At 36.7% G+C, this 24582-nt stretch overlaps 1 protein-coding gene across 1 annotated transcript in view; it reads right to left on the minus strand.

The window, feature by feature from the left end:
* Positions 1–1237: 1237 nt before the first annotated feature.
* The window catches only part of LOC127439584 (pappalysin-1-like), a 118189-nt gene continuing 94844 nt past the window's right edge, over positions 1238–24582 (minus strand). Inside the window, exons 18-25 of the mRNA XM_051695765.1 lie at positions 22988–23171; positions 22068–22275; positions 21462–21630; positions 19253–19400; positions 18554–18669; positions 13213–13284; positions 11733–11831; positions 1238–1357 (exon numbers count right to left, since the gene is read on the minus strand). Coding sequence (XP_051551725.1) covers positions 1253–1357; positions 11733–11831; positions 13213–13284; positions 18554–18669; positions 19253–19400; positions 21462–21630; positions 22068–22275; positions 22988–23171 — 1101 coding nt within the window. The 3' untranslated portion in view covers positions 1238–1252. The remainder of the gene's footprint in view (positions 1358–11732; positions 11832–13212; positions 13285–18553; positions 18670–19252; positions 19401–21461; positions 21631–22067; positions 22276–22987; positions 23172–24582) is intronic.

Consider the following 24582-nt stretch of genomic DNA (forward strand, 5'->3'; position numbering starts at 1 on the left):
ACAAAAATGAATGTGTTCACTTTACATACAAATACAAACTAGATCACCTTGAGAAACCAATTGTAATTTGCAGAGGAAAACCTGTTAGTAGACCTACATGAATAAAGCTGTTTCTGCGTATATGAAGGTTTTCCCTGTAAAATGAAACAGCATTTTGACCAGAGGTAAAGTCTATGGCAGACTTTATGTTGTGTTATATGAAACTACAAACTGTCCATAGAGATATTTGGCTGCATGGCGAAAGCAGCAAAACTAGCAGCAACAGCTGTTCTAACACAACTTCTTTCACATCTCTCTCTCTCTTTCTTTCTTTCCCTGCTGGGGTTGTAATTCACTGGACCAACACCTCCTCTGATGATTTCAGTTTTAGATTTGAGCGTTTCTTGCTGATATACGGGATTTTGTGATTTAGGTCCACAGCTGCTGCACTCATACATCTTTCTATGCACTGTGAAGCATTCCTATCACCCCTCCAAGTTTCATACAGGCGCTGAGTTCGTCAGCCAGATTTTTGTTGAGTGTGTAAGAGCAGCTCAAATATTCTGAAGAATGGAAGCCATTCGTCTACAGCCTGTTTCATTTCAATGACACAGATTTGGATTTGGTGTCCATTGTTATTTGAGCCCATTTGTGTACTTCCTCTTAGACATTTGAAAAGAGAAATATGAGAACAGAGAACGTTTGATAGAGAAGACACAGTGAATGGCTAAACTGTCATTGAGACAGTTATGGGGTTTCATGAAAACATCAAGAGTACTCTCTTTCATTGACTGATTTTTGTTTGTTGTTGTCTGATTTGACTCTTTTGGAATCATTCCTTTTTTAATTCTCTGAATATAGTCAAACATCAACCGATGCATTTTTCCCCCTTTCCCACCATATTATCCTCTGACAGTACATAAAACAAACATCACCATGGTTGCAGTTCACAAATAATGATCAATTAAAGCAAACACAAAACAACAAAACAGTCAGTCTAGGCTTGTTTTAGCCATAGTTTGACAACATATATGGTTGCTATTGCCATAACTTCCACATTTTATTCTTTTTGAGATCTATTATTGAGGTGTTGTTTGTTTGTTTGTTTTGGAATGTCATACCCTCATATGTTGTTGCTGTTGGATGAGAAAACAAGGGCATGTTGGTTGGCATGTTGGAGTGCGGTGTGAGTGGAGAGTCCCTCTTATAAGCAGCATGTAGAGATGAATGTTTTCCCATAAGGCCCCCCTGGGTTCCACAGGGGGTATGAAGCTCAGCCAATGGACCGGTGGTGGACTCCTTTGTTGTTCTCCTGGGCATCGGGGTCTCGACATGCACAGTCTTCTCGAATATCACATGACATAGGGAATGGAATCACCTGCCACAGACAAAATAAAAAAAGTGGGTCAGTTCAAGGGGTGAGGGTTACATCTTTGTACGTTTAGACAGACACTGAAACGTTCGATATCATCATATTGGCAGCAAAGGCTTGAGAGATGGATAAGTATTTATGAATTCTTTAATGACAGGTTGCAACTGAAAATGCAGGAACCTTTGCCTGGGTACAGTTGCAGAGGACTTCAACGATCCCAATACCATATCGGGACTCTCATTTATCAGTAAATGATCGAGAAACTTTGTCTGACAAAGCTTTGTCTGACTTTTAGCTAAATTATTTATAAATGAAATCCAGTCAGGAATAATAAAATTAAAGTCATTTGCACACTTTTTTGGTTGAATTTATTTATCATCAAAGATGAAACATTTACAAGTATGTTGTAACTTTAATGTGTGTTTTACTCATTTACTGATTTGTATGTGTGACTAAGGCGTAGCAGCTGTGGGGGACATGGGGTACACATCCCCCGCACTCTTTAAAATGGTGATTTTGTCCCCAGCACTTTTTCAAGCTAAACCAATACCGAATCCAAATGGTGGATTTGTATACAGTATTCTTTGCATTTTGTTACTTTGGGCTGACTGAGCAACCATCCAGCCAGTCACAGGTAAGTTTCATGAGCCGAAACAACCTTTACGTAATAGGTCGTCAGTCACACAGTCTAATCAACCCGGCTCTGTTCATTTCTACAAAGCTGCTTTAAACAATGCTCATTTATCCATGTTTTTTATAGGCATTGATGTTGATCTAAATTAATAATCTAGAGATGAGGAACACACAAATGAGAGTTATTTATCAGCATATCGTTCTTGATTGTAAGCATTACTTTAAATGCACTGCAGAAAAACAGAAACAGGACAATCCTTCTTTTCAGCAAACATTGTAAGTGGAGTTTATGAGTCTTCATTAAGTTAAGCTTTTTACATTATGCTTGTGAGGTAAATGTTTGATTGGTTCTTTTTGCTAATTTAAGCAGATTAATCGACCTGTGTTAAATATTTAAAGCTATTTTTAATATCAACTCCTGTTTTTTTACCTCTATGTTGGTGTGCAGATAGATCTGCTGTGTTTTTAGAACACTGAAGTGAATAGATATGTAGACACACATGAAAACGTACAGACGTTATTAAAACTCTTGTCTTTTGGTAAAAGTCATGCTCAGCAGCTCAAAAATGGTAGGGAAATGATAGATTTGCTTTGTTCTTATAATGCTTAAAACCTCTACAAAAGTCTAAAGGATTATTAAAATATAAAAATTTTAAAGGAATATTATTATTATTATTATTTTTAAGATCGTTGATTAAGTGACTAACTAATTTCACACAAGACACTGATTTGTCACCACCTTCTGACATCATCAGAAATGGTCACTGAATCCTTAAATGGATCTGAATGAATTTTGGTGAATGTAGTCAAAACACTCGAGCCACTTGGATACATTTAAATCCTGCAATGCACAAGCACAGAGTAAAAAATAACATTGTTCACATTCACAATTGGCATTATTGTAATTGATTAAATAATTTATTCAAGGACCAGCTTGTGCTCAGTCTTTTATTGTCACATGTGAAACTGAAGCAAGTGCTCCACAACCTGCCCTTTATTTCTGCAGCAAATTTAGCAAATTTTGCAATTAATTTGCAATACTTGAATCTTTAAAATACTACAAATACAAGTATATAATACTTATATATTAATAATACTTATACTTATGTATTAATATATACTGTAAAATATTAATACTGCACTGTAAGTGCTGGGTCTGTGTGATCCACCTAGTGACAGCTGTGCCCCCCCTGTCACTTTAATATGACTGCTATGCCCCTGGTGTGTGAGTGCTATCACAACGGTTCTGACCATTCTTTAAAAATTAGACAGAATAGAATGAAACCGTATTCAGTGATGATTCTCATTACCATAACCCAGTATTGTTTTTATTGTATTACAGTAAAAAAAGACGACATTTTACAATGTCTTTTTAAATTATAACCAATAAAAATTGATGTATAAATACTATAAAATGTAAAAAAAATTCACATTGCGGTAATGAGAATATCATAATGACCATATATTTTTCACATTGTTGTAATAAGAATTGGGGGGGAAATGTGCATAAATGTCATGTAAATAATGTCACAATGTCACATTCTTTGTGCCAATAAATAGATAAATATATAATATAAATTTATTTATTCATCGGATTTGTTGTGTGTCACTGTGGTTCTAGCATGAAACCGTTATGAAGTCAAATGAGGTAAATACAATAACAGTGTAAAATATATGTGCTAGCAGTTAATTAATCTCATTTACAATAAATATAATAAAATCATCAATGTATTAAATAGTCCATTAACTTCAAAGCATTTGGAAACATTTATGCAGGTTCCGGGTTCAATACAAGTTAAGCTCAATTGACAGCATTTGACTTGCCCCTCCTTTTCTTTAAAAAAAAAAAAAAAAAAAGAAAAAATCTGGGTTCCATTGAGGCACTTACAATGGAAGTGAATGGGGGCCAATTGTTGTTGAAATACTCACTTTTTCAAAAGTATAGCCACAAGATGTGAACAATATCCGTGTTAACATGATTTTAGTGTGATAAAATCACTTACTATTTTTCCTGCGTAAATTTATAACCAATTTTACAACTTCATTGCCATGACAAGGTAATATCAACAAACCCTAAAATGACTATAAAAATTACAATCTAAACAACTTTATAGCTCAAATAATACATGAGTTTTAACAAAATAATTAATTTAAGTGCTTTTATAAAAACATTAGCGTCACATTTCTGCCTTTAAACCCACCAAAAATGGGCCATAATCACTACCATTGTAAGTGCCTCACTCTAACCTCTATTTTTGCTTTTAGAAAAGGAGGAACGAGTCGAAACTGATTTTTGTGGTAATCATCATTATGCCACAAACACTGTCGATTGAGCTAAACTTGTATTGAACCCGGAATACTCCTTTAAGCTGTTTAAACTGTGTGAAAAGTGTATACATTTTAGATGCTGTCAATATGTTGATTTTGTATGTTTCAGTGTATCCAAACTTATTGTGCTAGAACCACACTTTAAATATGAATGCCTACCAATACTAATGAAATCACATTGTTTAGTTATGGTAATACTGTATTGTTCTTTAATTAAAGGAATTATTGTAATTTTTTAGCTCAACCACAGTATTCTGATCCAAGGGTCTCCTTCAGACATTGAGCAAGAGTAGTGAAGAAAACAACAACAGTCATCCAACAAACCATCAGTGCACTGGGACCTACTGTACAACCTAAGTCCAAAATATATTTTTAGATTTTGCTGCTATTCATCTGCCACCAGCTATCATTAAAATCTCTGATGACAGTAATTGTCAGTGAGAATACCCCATGTGCCCAAATATTTCCAAAATGAAATTCCAAAAGATTTTTTAAGAACTTGATCCTCACCTGTACTTCTATTTTACATCACACACTTTTTGCGGTACACAGCTATACTCATCTATTGTTTTTACCTTTGATGTGATGACAGAAAGTGGCACACTATTTTCGTTACCTGCAAGCTATATGTTTACACTGTCTTTATTTACTCTGAACTCGCTCAGATTCTGATTATCTGACAGAGTGAACGTGTGCATATGGGTACAGAGGAACAAGGGATCTCTTGTGTGAGGAGCACTAAGGAGAGGAATGCCCTCTCGTTGCCCTGAGAAATACACAGGCCTTTCCTTTTGGTGTCCCCATCCACCATAGGGGAGTTTCCCAACTGTAAATTTAGCCCATTCATAGTGCCCACAAGCTCTGGCTGACAACATTCCCTCCATTGCCACACTCCTCATTACAACCGACCACACTTCTCCAGTTTTTGAGAGTATGTATGTGTCTGTCTTCAAAATGTTTTCGTCACTCTCAGCCATCCCTGAATTGTTTCCAGGAAAAGCAAACGAAACATAGCAAAACAAAAATCTTTCACGAGAAAATACTACTTTTTTTTTTTTTTTAAATGAAGTCTGACTTAAAGAAACATGAAGATGTAAATATTGGTGTACAGTTTAATGTTTGAATAGAACTCTTTGGGTGAAAGTCTGAGTGGAATGGACACTGTCCTTATATATAGATCAAATCTGTTTGGTTAGTACTTTAAAATACACAGTCTTTGCTGTGTTGCTACAGTAAATAAACAACCAGATTTTTTATATTTTCTGAAGACAATGTGACTGGTGCTTGGGTATTGTACAAGGGTATTGTGGGTGCTTGCCAGGGTGTTGCTATGTGGATGTATAGGAGTTCTGTGAAGTTTTAGCACTATGCTATGTGATTGCTAGGGTGTTTCGTGACATATCAAACGTGTCAAACGAGGCCACACGCTATATGATATTTATGATATTCTGGTCTCTAGACATGGCTCAGGTCCCTCGCTTGATGTTTTATTGTCAGCGAAGAGAAAAATCTGATCACTGAAAAGCATTCAGAGTCAGACTAGCTCTGACATAAGCTTGAAAGAAGTGAAGTTGAGAAGTCTGCAGATTGTACACTAAGCTAATCTGTCAGTGTGCCTTTCCTTTAGCAAACCTTGCAACAACTGAATATTCTCACAATGTGTGACCTTTTCTGGATTGATGTCATTGGGACAGCAGACAGTTTGTGAGTCCACCAACAGCCTCAGTGGGAATATGAGCAAGTTTGACTAATCTGCTCACAAATTTTTGACTGTTTGAATGTTTTGAAATTCTTCTTTAGTATGGTCACAAATTACTGCCAGACTTCAGTTTGTAAAATTGGAGAATCTTGACTTCCCATGTGATCATGTTGATACCACCAATACTACAACTAAACAATATTCCTTAATTACTTTACTCTACTGCTATCTCTACTTTACTCTTCTTATTTGTATAAGGGTACAGTAGTTGACGCTTAATGTGTCCATGGACTTTTATTTTATTCACATCAAGTTTTGAGGTTAACATTTATATGACCGTATAAAGGAAAGTATATATCTTAGGTCATGTCACTGGTCATCATTTCCTGTTTCACCAAGTTTGTTTACCTTTTCCTAACAATAAATCTAGAGTTCTGACACACTTGCTGCTAAATGCTGCAAACTTGCCTCAAATTTCCAACTCATTATTTTCACATGCAAATGAGCTTGCGATTCACCACAAACATTTGCCGGTACTGGTGAACCTGCAGCAAACCTATGGCAACAATGAAGAATTTGCCGCAAAGCTCATTCGCATGTGAAAATAATCAGTGGCGAATTTGCAGCAAATTTTTCAGAACTCTCGATTTTTATAAAGGGGGCCCTAGAGTGTAACAAATACATTTTTTAAAAGTACAAATATTACATGCAGTCTCTCAATTAATATGAACTAGGGCTGGGCGATATGACGATATATATCGTGGCGACGATCTAAAGTGTCAGTCGACAGAGATTTTGCTATATCGTATATATCGCGATATGTAAATATCCATGTGCACAGCGTGACCGTGTCTACCAGTGGGCACGCTTCACATGAAACTGAAACCAGGTTTGAGCGGGGAATGAATTCGCAGGTTATTTGCACATGCTGCTTTAACGCCAGATTCACTAAAGGAATTATGCAGATCAGGCAACGCCGTAAATGCGCCCACAAACTCGTGGCTGAGTCTTTGCAATTCTGATTTTGCGGGCCAGTTTTGAGCGCTCTACAGCGAAGGATGCAGAAGTCCACTGTGATCTGACTGACACATTCTGCTGGGACACCGTCACTGTGATCCAGACACCAGGATAATTTCTTTAACATGCGAGGTGCACTTGACTACACTGCACATCTGTATGTCTCCATCATTTGATAAATTTTTGCTGATGTGATCAAAAGAAAAGTTACAAAAATGAAGGGGACCTTTTCATCAAAACAGGTGCAATATCTGGTTCACAAAAGCTAACACAGATTTAAAAAATGTAATATGCAAACTGTGGCGCGACGATAATCACTTGTGATAATACAAACAATCTGTTTTAACACCTTAAAATGAAGCACACCAAAAGATGTGCTCTGCATTAATTCCGTCTTTTTTAATATTTTTTTTGTTTGTTGAAAGAAACGTTTATAAATATATTTTACATTTATTTTCTGCAAGACGTGTTATTTTCGTTGTGTATTTTTTTTATTATTAAAATTATGTAATATTTTCTTTGTTACTTTGCTTTGAAAATATCTTCAGTTTCTTGAGGAAAGTTTATAATAATAATGGTCAACAACATATCAGACTGAAATGTGGCATAATGTGAAACTGAGAATTATGTGAGTATTTATTTTATTTTTAACTTTTTTGTCAGGTTCTAAATAAAGAGGAAATTATATAAGAGGAAGTAGTTTTCATTTAAAAAGTATTTATTTCACTGATTAGATTTTCCAAAAATAGGCATTACAATATGGTTATTTATTACGTTAACAGAATTTTATTGGTTTTACAGAAAAAGAAAAAAAAAATTACTATATTGTGATATATATAGTTATCGATATATATAGTAATCGTATTATAAAATTACTCATATGCTGATATAAGATTTTGGTCTTATTGCCCACCCCTAATATGAACTCATCAAAGCTTCATGCATAATCATAAAATAATGAACAAAATTAAAATAGTTTTAGAAAGAGTTAAGCATGGCACACCACAGGACATGTCAACTTTCTCATATCAACTCCCCGTATCTACACATCATAAGACAATCTTATAAAAATATAGTTTCACTAAGCGTTCTATGAAAATCCGAAGAACTCTGGAAGAAAATTGTTTAGCATCCCTCTCCACTAAACACATCACCTGGGACCAAATTGACTTCTTCCGTCATGACTTCACCTCTAAAATGAAAGACCTCATCATTACGTGGCACACATTCAAAACCTGGTGATCCTCAAGCCCAACAAACTAATAGGATGCTTTGTGTCAATGTTGCTTTTCTGTCTGCTTGTAGCACGTCAGAGGCCCAGGCTAGTTTTTCCTAATTGCTCTGTGGGCCTTGTGAGGGCAGTTATCCGCTATTGATGGCGCATTTGGGAGAAAAAGACCTTGGCTGACAGGAGCTCTGACAAATACAAGCAATGTATACTATGACTTATTGGAACGTTGGATTGAAAAACACATGGTCCTTTCAAAGAAACAATGCAAAAAGCCTCACTCTAAGACCACTGAAATGGACACAGTACAAAGAACTCTAGTGAGAGCCACTCAGTGAGGCGATTGAATTCCGTGTTTACTAAATCCAATAAACCATCACATGGGGGGAGACTTTATGAATCAAAACATCATTTCAGTGCTGTCTGGGATGACCTGATATGCCCCAGATCTACAATAACTGACCTCTATCAAGTCATCCTGCAAGATAAGCCTGCCATATACAATAAAATAAATACTGTATACACATAAATAAAAAATACAGGAAGCCATGAAAGGACAACAGAAGCCTTAAGATAATTTTCAGAACTTCTGTGCATTCTGGTTAAAACACTAATCTAAGAGAAATACTTTTCATTTAGCGAATTAATGATTCCATTACACCCAGTGTACTAACTGTGTTCTGTAGATGGGTGGCATTTTCATGTCAAAAGTGTAAAATGTAGCAAATTTTGCTCTAAATATAAAAACAACACTGGATAAATGCATTTACCCTGTGGTGGAACCAGTTATTTAATTGTTTGCTTTTGTTTTGGCAGGTTCCTTTCAGAATTTGTACAAGAATACCATAAAAGTTTAATATGTACCAACTTGCAGTATGGGCATATTTAAAACGGGTGCAACTTAATGATATGGGGGTTGAGGAGTGCCAGGTTATATACCTGGTTATATAGTGTCCCCATAAAGTAGTTGGACACAAAAGACACATATATGAATGTCACTGCATTAAATAACAAAATGTAAAACCAAGTAGCACATATTTTGAAGAAACCACAAGATGTGCAATCTTTTCAAGCAAAATATTTGTTTTAAATGATAAAGCAATAGATATACTGTTCAAAATTATGACAAATGTATTTAGCCACTTTCTGGTTGATAAACGTTAGTGGAACATGATCATAGTTAATGTGATGAACTACAACTGTGTGAACTGGAACTGATTTCATACATCTTTTTAAAAACCACCTAGGGACCAGCTGGTTAAAAGTAATTGCAAAAATGGCCAGAAAAGTGCAGTTAATTCTGAGAAAAGGTCTAGCATCCTTTGTTTGCAGATGCCACTTAGTTCGACATTTTGTTATCTAATACAATGACATTCATAAAATAAAAGTGTTACGGAATTTTCCAAATACTCGTGTGCTTATTTACACTATCGGTCAGCAGCTCAGTCAGAGGAGGATGTGCAGTTTGTTTTATTATTTGCTTGGGTAATCCTCTGGTATGATAAAGTAAATGGCCTCCTGAGTTTATAAGTTCCTATATGATTTACAGCTGTATTTAAATATTAGGAGTCCAGCTCCAAATGCTGTTTCTAGACCTTTCACAACAACTTGTGCATTTTGCCTGGAAATGCGTCATCACACATGCCAACTTTTTTCTTTTTGGCACCACACAAAGGTAGAGTGATCTAGCCTGGTTCCAGAGTTCGCTGTTGTAATTTTGGAGAAGTTACTTCATTCTTTCTCTGTCAAAAGAGAACCTCACTCTCTTTGGTAGCCAGGAAAACTTGCTCAAGGAAAAAGCAAGGGAGGATCAAGTGAATGAGGGCAGAGGATGACAAGTCTGACAGAAGAAGAACAGTACACAAGACGTGTACAAAACCCATTTATGGAGCTTTTCATTTTAACCTCTCTCAAGGTTAATGCATGGATAAAGTATGATTTTCATTGCATTAGATGACAAAACATAAAACCAAGTGGCATCTGCAAACAAATGAGTTTTCTCAGAACAAACTTAAATTTTCTGCGCCATTTTTGCAATTACTTTTAACCAACTGCTTCCAAGGTCATTTTATTGATGTATGAAGTCAGTTTCCCAACAAGTGCACACAGATGCCATAGCAGAATAACCACAGCTGTAGTTCATCACATTAAATGGGCATGTTACACTATCGTTTGACTACTAGAAAGTGTCTAAATACTTTGTCTTAATACTGAACTCTATATCTATTGCTTTATATTTTAAAACCTAACTAACTTCTTTTTGTGAAACATTCTATTTGAAAAATATGCGTGCACTTTTAACTTGTTATCTAATGCAATGACATTGTTACATTTTCAAGTTTAGCCAAAGTGTCTTCTCTGGGCTACTGTATTTGCTAGCATGTGTTGCCATGGCATTGAAAAACAAAACAAAACACATGCATGTGCTTCGCACATTCATGTACAATTCCTAAAATGCACTGTGGGAAGGGTTCACAGAGTTTCCCCCACTCGTGTGGGTGTCCTTAAAAAGTTTCCCCACCAAGAAGATAATTATGACAACACAAGACGTATTACCCTGCCTAGCAGAATAAATCTATGGTAGCAGTGCAATAATACACTTTTTAGTATTTTGCAAACCTTGTAAAGAATTGCAGCTTGTTGATTTTATTTACTGGTTCTTTAGAATAATAGTTCACCCAAAACGGTAAATTCTATCATAATTTACTCACCCTCGTGTGGAAAATAAAAAGAGATGTTTTAATGAATATTGCAAGCAATCTATTCAGTGCAATAGCTGTGGATAGTGACTCACTTTAAAGCAGCAATTTTCAAACTGGGGGGCGCGCCTCCCCATTTGGGCACCAGAGCACTGTCTAAGACTTTGAAAACCTAAAACTTTAAACTTTAGACTTACTTTAAACCTAAAAAAGGGCCCAAACATATCATAAAAGCAGTCCATGCCGATGGTGCGTCATATTCCAAGTCTTCTGAAGACTTATAATAAGTTTAGGTGACAAACATAATAAGCGCTATGAGAGAGGCTCATTCACAGTGACCTGTGTGTTAACATGAGAACTTTTATTGTTTAGCTCTAAAACCAGTGCAAGTTCTCATGTGAACCATGGTGATCATGTGAATCATAGCGCTCATGAACAAGCAATGGACTTCAAGATTTGAACTGAAATGTCTTACATTTCAGGTTGTTTATCTCCAAAACCTATCAAATACCTTCTGAAGACTTGGAATATGATACATGAGTTGCATGGACTTCTTTTATGGTACTTTTGGGAAATTTTTTAAGCTTTAAAGTGAGGCACTATCCACTGCCACTGTACTGAAAAGATGGACCCCCATATTCATGATTAATTTCCTCATATTTTCGCAAGAATGGAGACAAGAATTTTTGGGTGAACTATTCCTTTAAGCTTAAAAAAGGTCAATCCTTGGAACAAACTAACAGTCTCCTCTTTAAAGTAAAAAAAGATAAACCTTACCTTTTTAGTTTTAACAGTAGAATGACAGCAATCTCCACCATCATAGTTGCAGAATGCTCGGTTGTTGATGGCATCGCAGTAATTATCCCCCATGAAGGGCTAGTGAGAAAAAAACGGCAACTGTGCTCAGTAACAGGGAATTTTTACTACTACACATAAACCTAAACAATTTCCTTTATCAATGATGAATATAAGGTTATATAAATTAACTCTTCATTGTCACAATTAACATGAGGCTCATTGCCATATAATAATCCTCACAATAAACTGACGTCCATCCATAAATTCACATAAACCCAGGAAGAAAGAAAGAGACAGCCATTCACACATGCATAAATCCACAACTGTGTAAAAATAGATGCACAGACTTGAGTCTGTTGCAATTATGTTGCCCTGGAAAAATTTAGTTGGTATTCCCGGGCTTGTGGATTGAGGAGGCTGCTTTTAATGGGGAAACTGAAGCCCTATTAAACTTATATGTGTCTCCCTTGGGAGTTACTACACATTTCCATCTTGACAGGCACAAAAGGTTGCCCAACACACCTGTGACCTTTTTCAGTTTGAAATCGTCTCTCTGGCTCGACCCAAATGCTTTCAGAGGGGTGCTGATTACCACCCATTGAAATTGGGTCAGGGGAAGGTGGGTTCAGTATAGTCTGCTGTTGTGGCCCAAATCAAAAATGGACTGATCACCTCAGTGCCGTATTACTGCAAGACTTATTATAAATGAGAGTGAGATTCCGATTAATTGTCAAAGCTTTTCTTAGAACTGAGGTGAAGAGCACTTTCTGAGTAGCAGGGCAAGAAATGCAAGAACCACATTTGCTTTTAAAAATGGTGATCAAAGATCAACACATGTAGAAATGTTGCTTTAGTCTTTTCGATAGTAAATGTAAATTGTCATCAGTACATATTTTATGCCAACTCTAGCACTTCCTCAATAGCTCTTTCAGCAAAAAGACACAGTAGTTCGGTGATTTGAGGAAAGTAGAAACACAATATCCACTGGATGATTTTTCCAGGTTCGTCTAAAATGCAAAAGAAAACAAATTGTCCTTCAAAACAAAACAAAGGTGGTAACAAATCCCATTTATCTGCTTTTGTTGGCCCTGTTAAACCTGACTCAGATGAAGCTAGATGGGTCCACAGAGCACGAGAGAGGAAGACACCAAGCACAGCATGTTTATTTATGTATTAGACTTCAAACGGTGTGAGAAGATGGCAGAAACAACTGTTCAAGGTTAGGCTCCAGAGAAAAGGCTTCGCCAGACCTCCATGAAGGTACAGAGTTTAGTGCTATGGCTGGGAGATTAACCTGAAACAATGACAAAATCCAAGTGGTGCTAATGGATGTTATCATTCTACCTTAGAACTAGAGTTCAGATTGTGTAATCAAACACAAATTGTGAATAAAGACATGGATAAAATGAATAAAAGCACCAAAAACAACCTGTTGAGAGTAGAATATGTCAGGTCTTACCTCACATCCCTTGATGCAATGAAGTGCCTCTGGGTTGGGGTACCACTTTAGTCCCATGGTGCATACAATATTCTGCATGAAAGAGAGAATGATTAAGTTACAGTAGTTTTGAATAGCTTCAAACATAAAACAGTTTGAATTCAGTGTGCACAATTCAGAATTGAATTTAGAATGCCTTTTAAAATCAAATTGATTTCCTGAATTTGAGTTGAATTTTTGAATAAAGATTGTAATTCAAATTTGAATAATTTGAAATTAAATTCCAAAGAAATTCATATACCTGCTGTAAGTGTAGTTTTCAGTAATACATTTTTATGTTTTTATGAATTATCCATTAACATAATATCATACATGCAACATATGAAGTATGATATTAATATATGATGATATTAATAATCAGTGTTTGAAATGCCACCTAACAAAAGTCATATGTAATTCATATACTGTATATATATATATATAAAAACTTCATTTGCCAGAATGCTTTAATTTACCCTGAATTTAGTAAATTCCTCTTTCTGTCATTCCAGTTTATATTCCAGTTCAACACTCAATCGTGGTCAGTTCAATTCACACTCATGCACTGAAAGGGAGTCATTTTTCAAATTTATTTATTTATTTATTTATTTATTTTCAACTCATTTCAACTCATTTTGCAACCAGCAATCACTGCGAGGGCAACATTTTCAATGAAACCTCAGGTTGATGTGATTTTCAGTTTGAATGTAACTGTGCTCTGTTTGTTGACAGATTTATTTCGCTATCATGCAAAATACAAACAAATAAAATCCTCTATGAACCCAGTGATCTGGACTGGATTGTTACATCCAGTGGTTGATTTGTAAAAAAATTCAAGGGGGATGGTGTAGTCAAATATTTTTTTGACTAATACTAATACTTATGGCTCATTGACAAATAAGGTTGTACAAGGTGTTATAATGAGAAATCTTTAAAAATCTAGTTTAAAACACTTGCCTTTTTGTCCAATTTGGTTTAATATATTTTTGAAAAACCTTTATAGCATTTTCTACAAAAATAAAAATGTACCTTTAAAATTGTCATGTGGTGTAACCATTAAGTAAAACGTATTATAATACTTTCTTTGCACCTTGAATACATGAGAGTATAAATAACTTAATCATTAATTTCCAAAAAGTTTTCAAACACATATTTCAAGATAATAATAATAAAAAATAAAAATAAAAAATTCTATAAATCTTTGAGTCAAAAATATCAAGAAGTTTTCTCAGGGTTACACCACATGAATAAAATGTACCTTTTCATAAAAATGTCAAAATAAATATCAGATGTTTTTTTAAAACTTCACGCTCAGTCTTGAGGGTCTAAAGATGTCTGCTCTGTTTTATGGTTTTTATGGTCAACATAAATAACAAAATAATTACCTACATGTTTGTTATACCCAATGACTTTGATTTGGCGGACAAAAGCGATTTGAATCATATTTTAAAACACAATTGTTTCACTACTTATTTTTTTAAATAAATAACAATAAAAGATTATTCTGCACTAGTTATGCCAAATTTCTTTTTTCAGGAATTTCAGCTTTTAATCAGACTTTGACTTCGTTTTTCTTTTTTTTACTGTCTCTGGACACCACATGACATTTTTTACTTAAAGCCCCAGAAAAGAATATCAATATGACTTAAACTCAGCAATTGAAAATGTTAATCACAGAAGAGGTGTATTCAAGTAAATGGTTTGTGTAAATTGCATTTTTTTAAATGTATTTTGAATTTAATAGATCTGGACAAAAATGAGCGTCACTTCATTTAGGACACATGGCCATAATATGCACCTGTTACCCTCTGTTATTTTATTTTATGATGAATCTTGTAAAAAGAATCCATGTTATGATCATGAAAAAGGTTTTTTTCTAGATCGCCCGCCCACTGCAGACACACATTCTTTCAAACTCCGACATACCTGTTTACAGTGTTTTCAGAAAACCTGCATCTTTTTTAGCAGTGGAGAGAGAGAGAGAGAGAGAGAGAGAGAGAGAGAGAGAGAGAGAGAGAGAGAGAGAGAGAGAGAGAGAAAGCTCAGACGCTCAAGGTTGGCAGATTGCAGGACTAAAGCGTCACCCTGGCAGCATATATCCAAACTGTACAAGTGTCCAGAGCTGACTGGGGGACTTCACCTATAGAAATCTGGCAACCTCACACACGTCGAAATCTAATTCTGACCGGCTAATCTGTCTTATTTAAAGTCTGTTATTTATCAAACGTATTAAAATTAAATATTAAATATTAAATATTTTACTTGCATGATTAGTTCTAAGTAATACATGACACAAATGATCTAAAGGGGATGGTAAGGGGGGATGGTGGTTTTACAAGGGGGATGCTTTTTGGTATTTCTTGAAACAGGGGGATAGCATCCCCTTGCATCCCCCTCAACTCAAGCCCTGGTTACATCAGCTAGCAATCAAAGAAAGAGCTAGACTTGAAGGATTACAGTCTTAAGAGCTTGGCTAAGTAGTGGAGTCATTAAACTTCAGGAGTGCTACCCAGCTTCCACCCCTACTGGAGCACGCAAAAGGGGGGAAATGGACCTCTGCCTCCTGGGTTAGCACAAGTAGAGAGGATGTTTAGAAAGGTGAAATGACGTGGTTTGGGGGAACTCCAGATGCAATGGGGAATGGAAAGGCTGAGCGTAAACAAAACATTTCCAAGAAAGCAGGCATTTGCCCTGTTGGCCAACTGTGGCCTTGCACACATACACACTTAGTATTCAGTGTCACACCAAGGGCCCAAGCGGCTTGTTTACTTAAGGGCTAATATAAACCGCCTGCTCCTGAACTTGTGCTTGTTTTTATAGTTTCTCTGAAGGCCCAAGCTGTGCAAGTGCTACCTGCCTTCTATTAAAAAGACTTTTATACTATTTGTATCAGAGACTGTTTTTCATTTTTAAGGCCTTTGACATTTTCCGCCCAAAACAGTCAAGACATAAAATTTCCTGATAGCTTCCAAGCTTGTGTGCACTGCGAGACACAGTGGGTGATTAATGGAGGGCTAGGTTACAAGAGATGTGCATGTATGCATACACAGGACATTCTCCTCCATGTCTCTGCCTTTGATTGTGATCAATAAAATTTATGGAAATAAATCATGTGAGTTTGAGCTCCAACAATTCCATGAAAGAACTCAAAGGACCATGTCAGGTCAATCTCCCTGCAAGGTTGATTTACATAGAACCAAAAAAAAAAAAAAAAAAACTATGATATGGAGGATTAGCCCAGAAGGAGCAGGAGAAGTCTGAAATTCTCATAATCCCAGCCAACCCATCAGTCGACCAAAATATCACAGTATAAGAGGATTCAACAACACTAACACCAGCTAAAACTTTTTTGAAAACGCTGTGCAGCTCCTAGTTGTCATCTCAAGATTGGACTACTGCAATGCTTTGTTGGCTGGCCTTCCAGCTAGCCTCTACAGATGATCCAAAATGTGGAGCCCACATCACACCCCTTCGTCTCACTCCACTGGCTATTTGTAGAAGCCTACTTCAAATTCAAGGCTCAGACATTGGTGGACCTCTGCCACAAGCTGCTTGAACAGCACCCTCAGATTTTAAAGTAAGTCTCTTTAGATAAATGTGTTTTCTAAGTGATTAAATGTAAATGTAAATAAAAGAGCAGTGCTCTTGGATTCAGGAGATAATTTCGTGCTTCCTAAAGCACCACTACAGTCTAAAAAAATCAAGTAAAGAACCACATGGCACAAACCACAATCTAGAAAGAATGAAAAGCAAAAAGGACCACACCAAAGAACCTCTGCAATACTACAGAGGAGGAAATGCAAATATGGAATGAAAAATCCAGACAACCTCATAACCACTCGTGGGCATGATGTCCCCCAAAAATGTCATTCAGTAGTCCATTTATAAATCAATGACATAGTAAAGGCAGAAATGGATATTCCTTGAGACCTGTCTGGCCTTGGTGACCCTAGCCACAGTGTTCTTGTTTGTGCTATTGATATAGTATGAAATCACTAGTTCCACAAAGATATGGAAGAATAAGAACATTTTTGTCTCTTCCCATGAGTTTCAATGAGTCATTTGATTAAGTCATTGCTTTGAGCTCTGGAGTCACTTGGTCTTTTGCGGTCTGCTTCTGTCAGTCAAGCAAAGACCCTACTGCTGTGATAAAATCACTCCTTTCTCCTCTTACACACTCTGAGGACTCTGAGAGGAAAGACCCATTCAAAACGTAACAGCAAGGAAAACGACCCATGGCCATTTTCTGTCATCTGTTGAATGAGAGGCTGAGCCCATCATCTGGAATATGACAATGGTTAAAAAGCAGTTCAGAATGTCATGGTTAAGGTTGAGTATTCTTTAGTTGACACTGTCCACTTCTTTTGTCCAGTTCTGTGGTTAGGCGGTTTTTTAGTGAAACTTATTCTGAGGAAAATAACATTTTGTTTGCCTGCTCTTTCACAACATTCATCATTTCTGAAGCACTCCAGGTCTAATTTAAGACACTCTAAGGAAATAAGAGGTATGTGTCACTACTGTCTAAAAACTTTTGTTTGTGTCTACTACATTTTTTGTTACAAAAGCTTCCTGAAAGGAAATACCTTAGTACTCTAACACAGTGGTTTTCAAGTGGATCTACTTCAGGACCCAAATTTCAACAAAACGTTAAAAACAAAAGATATGGGAAGTTTTTCTCCTCACTTTTAAAAATTGATAAGCTTATCTATTTTGCTATTCCACCACTGCACGATTATATGGTCAGTTACATTTTATTATTTGCATTTAGCATCCTCCATCCTGGCTTCCTGTGCTTACTAAACCTTTTTCCATCTATGCTCCTGCTTTCTATGGCACAGACAAAAAAGGGCATCAGGCAAATGTCACCAGTGTATGAATGTGTGTGGTCCAGACCACTTGGTTTATTTTGGACAGGTAAACATAATGATCCATTGGATGTTATAACAGAGTGGAGCAAACGTTTATCATTTCCCTTTCTGATGTTTATGATTAATCTGAGTATTAATCAAAATTCTTAAGTAACTACTGCCGACTTCTCCAGTGTGTTTACACTGCTCTGTTATATTATATATGACTTCAGAGAAGTTACATCTTAATTGTGTGTTAACCCAGATTGCATAGTACTGAATTATCAACATGTTTGAAATTCAACTTGTATTAGGTTGAACCAGATCTCAAATATTTTCCAAACATCTCCAGTATGACATCAGTCAAAAAATATGCTTTAAGTTTAGAATCTGAGATTAAAACATAAGAGACAAAAATGTCTATAAAAGTAATGTAAAATTAGCCCACTCAAATGTTACAATGTCTTGGTACACACCTTAACTTTGGGTGGGTTCCACGAGTGGTCTTTCATCACAGTTTCAACGGTCATGTTGCTGGGAAAGAGGACCACACTGCTGCTAGTATCTCGGCAAGCCACCTCACACTCCTCTCCTGTTGGGTAACACAGCCTGGTTTAGAATCAGTCTAGAATGTAATTTCCATTGTGTTTTGAATCTGTGTAACAGCTGACAAATGTAATTACATTTACAGGATATACTGTATGTATATACAGTGCCTTTAAGACACTAGTTCTTCTCATTTGCATATTTCACGTTGGGTGTAATATGCAGAAGGTGTGCTCAGAATATGCATGCAGGTGAAGAGTAATAGCAACAGATCTGCTCTGCTGTAATGATGTACCCCCTTTCATTTCTTTATTTTATTTGTAATGTTATATTGTTATGTACACAGAGTGTTTTATTTTGCTCTTCTCTATCCCTCATGTATGAGAGGAGAGTGTGCATCTATTAACCAGTCATTAAAGGTGTGGTTTCCCACATTTGCTGTTTGGCTCTCTGCTTTACTAAGTTAATCATCAGATTTAACTCTCATATCTCTGGGTAAAGTATTACAACTGACAAGCTAATTTCTACAAAGTAAACATCTTAAGTTTTAAATGTATTTTAAATCTGATATCAAAGTGAAGTTCACCTCAGTTCTGCTGTCTGATTTGTAATACAGTGTCTGCAGATACCTATGCCGTGGCCATTCTTGCAGCTGAGATGGATGGTTGGGCTGAGGTTCTGTGGGAGGGAACACTGGCCTTTCAGGTTGGGGCAGAGATGGAATGAGCCAGTCCAGTTCCCATCCTTTCTACATCGGATCACATTGGTGGTGGGAACCTAGAGGAGAGTCCAACATTTCTATTAATTATCATGAAAGATGGGAGCTTACAAACCAATTCCACTTTGCAAAATTAAATAAATAAATAAATGGTAAAATAGAAGTTGTTGTCTACGATGCTGACCACAGATGGGCATGACTAGGCAGGACCTTCCTTATGGTTCTGTTTGTCCTTTTCTAGAATTGTATGAATCTCAGGCATTAACCAGGTTCACTCTGTTCAAGTTGTTTGGGAGACAACCCAGGGGTCTCTTCAGTGTCCATACTGAAAAGACCAGCTTAAACAGCATGTAATTCTGGTGCTGGTCTTAGCTTGTTTATTCTGGTTAGTGCTGGTCTAGCTGATAGACCAGTAAAGTCAGGTTGTTCAGCAGTAAAACTTTGCTCGTGAAGCTTTGCTCCCAAGCAAAGTTTGTCAGCTAGAATGTTTTTCTCTGGTAATGCTGGTTGACCAAGAGAGTCTTGCTGGTTAAGCTAGTCATTAAGCCTTGTTGGAACATCAGCACAGCAGCATTCTGAGTTGTGGACTATGGAATGTAAAAGCTGCCACTATTAAATAAATGAATGCAGTGATAAAAATTAAAACGAAACCTCATTAACCATTTAATTTCCACAAAGTGTCTGTATAATATGTGTATAATAAAATTAAATGATTACATTTTCACTTTTGTTTTCACAGTGAAATTGTTTCATCCCTGTCAAATAAAAAATTAAATGCAATAGCTGATTTTAAATTTCATTTTCACTGCAATCTTGAGGAAAGTCTGTATTAAAGTCTGTATTAAAATTAAATTTTCCAAAGTATTTTCTCAATGTTAGCACAATAACAGTTAAATAAATAATTCAAAGTCAGTTTTAATGTAATTTTTTAATTTATCTTTTATTTTTCAATATCAACTTTCATTTTCAAAACCAACATGTAAATTCTATGTTAATGAGTGGGTGGTGCTCAAGAGAGGCAGGGTTCTCACAGTTTTGGCAGGGTACGTTCCATAGAGGACCAGCATTCAACACACAATGTAAACTTATGACTAGCTATGCTTTTTTCAGCAGGGTATGCAAAGGAGGCCAACAACAACTGTCACAAATCCGCTTAGTTGTTGACCACATTCAGAAAATAAGAGAGCCGATTGACAAGTTATGCCACTCATTTGGAAACACAGGGTCTGTTCCAAAACTTAGTGTGCTGCCTCGCTGTCTCCTTCCTGCATCTCCACAAGTGCAGCACACGAGACACGACTCGCAACTGATTTCAATACAGGTGACATGAGAGTAAAGACACAATCCTCTAATGAGCTTAAATGTGCACAGCACACACACATTTTGGGTAAAATAGTTGGTTTATATCATATAAAACTGTTATTTATCAATACATTTCAGTATTGAATGGATTATAAGAATATTTATAATCTAAATTTCTCCCATCTTGTATTTATTTTTCATCACGGTGCATTCTGGGAACAACTACCTAGGGAAGGATACATATGACATTTACATTACCTCAAGAACTGTGTCAAGCCCACTCTGCAGCTCTCCTTCACAATGGAGACCCCAGGTGTTGTACACTTTGGAAACAACTCTCTCTTGCACAAAAATATGAACTAAGACAAATAATTTCAATTTTCTGATGTGAGATCTTAAGAGCTTTTTTTTTTTTTTGCCTCTGGAGAGTACTGCCATAATTGCAGGGGACAGCAACCTTCGAAATGCATGCCACCATTGGCACGTGGAAGGGTAATGCAAGTGTAACCAGGCTTTGCCCAATGAGTTGATACTTTCCAATGCTGCTATTTACTAACTTGGAGGGTGTGAAACAAAACACACATGAATGAAAGCACACATGAGACTTCTTTCTGTCAGTCTACCAGTCATGCTGCTGATAAATAGTCAGATGATAGCCTGAGTGAGTGATAGGGGGCACATGATGGGTGGAATGCGTAGCCAGACAGAGTAATGGGAGGTGATGGACTGAGATCTTGATGGATGAGAAGAAAAAGAGAACAGGAAAAGAGGAGAAAGAGAAGGTGACAGACCTGCTTGCAGCGGCTGTGCGGTCTCACCGTGTGGCTCGCCCTGTTGCAGTTGATCCAGCAGTCGCTGTTGAACTGAAAGCCGTTTGTGCACTTGTAGGTACCGTGGAAAATGGGAGGAGGTGGCTCACATGTGACTGCCACACACTCACCGGGTTGCCAGGTTCCATCCTCAGTACACTGCCTCTTTAATGCACGCCTATGGTACATCACAGGAATTGCCCTATGACATGTTCGTCAATCAAGGGGAAAGATGGATAAAGTGAGCAGCATCATCTTTCATATTTTCTGACACAAAATATACACACATTTTTTTGTGCGTTTTCTCTAAAATAGCTCGCAGAAACTTGTTCACTGTTATTTAAAGTAGTTTTTTCCACGCTGGTATATTATTGTTGTATGATCGATTTCAGATTTAACCTTTTCTAAACAGCATGTAAAAACACAACTAACTGTTGGCCAAATGATCTCTTCCTAAGTCTGCAGACAGAAATGTGGAACAGACTTTATGCCTATAGAAAATGACCAACAGGGTATATGATGACACAATTGCTTATGGTATCAAACAAGTTAATTAACAGAAGTAATAATCAGGTACTTTGAAATGTAATGAGCATCCAAGTTGGTTTCTCTCACCTCTTGGGCTTGTCTGTGTGGGGCACATGGTAGCCAGGCTTGCACTTGTACTTGCAGAAGGAACCAACTTTGAGACCTGTAGCATTGCAGCGTTTGGTCTGCAGGACTGCATTGGGTACAGGAGGAGGGATTGGACAACGAAGCTCACACAGAGCCTCAGGGAAGGACCACATCCCATCCTCCATACATGTTAATACATTATTACTGCCTGCGGAGGGGTATGGGACAAAGTTAGGCCCTGTTTTCATCTGTCTCAAGTAATTCCATCACAAGCAGTCTGCTGATTTACATGTCACCTCTAGCCAATTGCTGTTTACAATTAACTTTAAGTTCAGTCATGAAACTTTACATGGCACAAGTCTATAGGTCCTTTGAACATGTAATCTTTTAGCCAATCAACTAGTGTACTCCCTTCTGTCAAGCATTTAAATTGCCTCAGTTGTTTGCAGATAGTTTGCATGGTGTGAGAGTTTTCTCTCTGAAACCCTCCTCCTCCCCAGCACTGGATGTTGATCCATTAACAAAAGTAACAAAAAAGTTGTCTCCCAAATATTGAATTAATATGATATAACTTAAGTATAATATAACTTCTCACAGCAATTTTTATTTTGTGCTTTATTTTAGCCAAGCACTTTTATTTACTGAATTTCACATGTGCATACCTCACATGATGACTTGGTAATTGAAAGCATGCCACAAATTTGCATTTAACCTGGAAATTCTTTTAAGAATAGATAAAAAATAAAATCTACAGTACTTTCATTTGATGTTCAGCACTGCTTTCTCAATGTGCGTTGAATTTTTTTATATTTTAATTTTTATTTTTTGTGCGTTGGTTTCAAAAACACATTTTTCATTTATAGAGGTGACCTCTCAATCCCAAGGGACTTTTATTTTAAGAGCAGTCACGCTCTACCCACCCATGAGCTGAGCCGGCTCACGGCACTGGAAAGTGCATTTCTTGCCGTAGGTGGTGCCCTCAGAGAACTCAAAGACAGCCGGGTGCACGTGGTACTTGTCGGGCCGCCCACAGTCCACAGGTTCACAGGTCACCTGCTTGTTCCATTTTCCATCTGCACAGGTGAGGGTCACCGTAGATTCAGACTGTTGAGAGGAAAAACATGAAGGCAAAAGCTTCAAATATTGGAAAAGAACATTTTGTTTTCTCTCTGTTAATTCACTTGGTAAAAGTACAGCAACCGCTTTAATTTCCCAACAGTCCATCAGAGCAGACCATATAAAATGCACATCTGATTACAGTTAAAAAGGAAAAGAAAAAAAGGATAAATTAATGTATCTCAGAGAAAAGAAGCAGTGGAAAGCAGGCCGTCTGAGTGGCTGATAATAGATGGCTCAGGTACAGCATATAAAGCTGTCAGAGTCAGTCATTTGTGCTGTCTCACTAAGCCATTTCAGACCTGTGCGACGCCTGTAAAGACATCTGCACAATTTAAAACACAAGCATTCTCAGTTTCTCAATCATACTCTCTCATTTCTCTCTCTTGTCATTGTCTCTCTGGAGTGGAAATGCCACTTTCCTCTCTCACCCTACGGAACCACAGAAGTAAACAAACATCACAGCCCATCCAGCTATGTGTTGCAGGGTTGGGCAAAATTCAGAATTGGCCCTCTTTCCATTGAAGAGTTGGAATTCAAATTTAGTTGGCAATCCCTCACAGTATGTTGAATTGGCATTTCAATTTAAATAACAGGAAGAGAAATTTACTTAACCCAAAAATGCATATGCAACCTTACCTCCCTTAAATGCATACAAGACCCATACAAAATCTAGATGTTTATTTTTTATAAAACAACTTTTTTTTCCAATAAATTAACTGTAATGATAATTTTATTGATAATTTACACTATATATTTTTTATTCAATCCTGAAGAGTTTCAGGACTTTTGGTAGTAGGATTTTTGGGTGACAGGATGACAGAAATTTAATCAATTTCCATGTTTGGTTGTAAAATATGAAATGTCTCAACTCTGCACACGAACACATACATATATGTACAATGAACTAGGATAAAATGTTTTTTTTTTCTTTTACAAAATATTTAGCTATAAAAGATCATATTACTGTATGTGTCAGGGTTGTGTAGGGAAGAGGCGAGAGGGTCAGATCCAAACACAGAACTTTTAATTATAAACAAACAGAAGAGAATACAACTCTGAAGGAATCTTATGAAGAAGAAGATAACACAAACATAACAGCAGTATGCTGGTTAACAAAGTGCTACATACAAACATACCAACAAGGACCGAAAAAGGAACCAGGAATAAGAGGGCATATATACACAAGGGCTAACAAGATGACAAGAAACACCTGTGATACAATTAAGGCAAGGAACTGAAGACATAGACAATGGAAGAAAACAAAGGAACTTTCAAACTAAGGGTCCTTGTAAATTTCAAATTAAGATTCCTTGGGGGGAACACATAATGACATAACATGACAGTATGATCTATGTAGCATTATTTGTTCTTTGAAGTGGTGAAGGGTACCTTTGCT

This window comes from Myxocyprinus asiaticus, chromosome 4 (assembly GCF_019703515.2).
Source record: "Myxocyprinus asiaticus isolate MX2 ecotype Aquarium Trade chromosome 4, UBuf_Myxa_2, whole genome shotgun sequence".
Lineage (NCBI taxonomy): Eukaryota > Metazoa > Chordata > Actinopteri > Cypriniformes > Catostomidae > Myxocyprinus > Myxocyprinus asiaticus.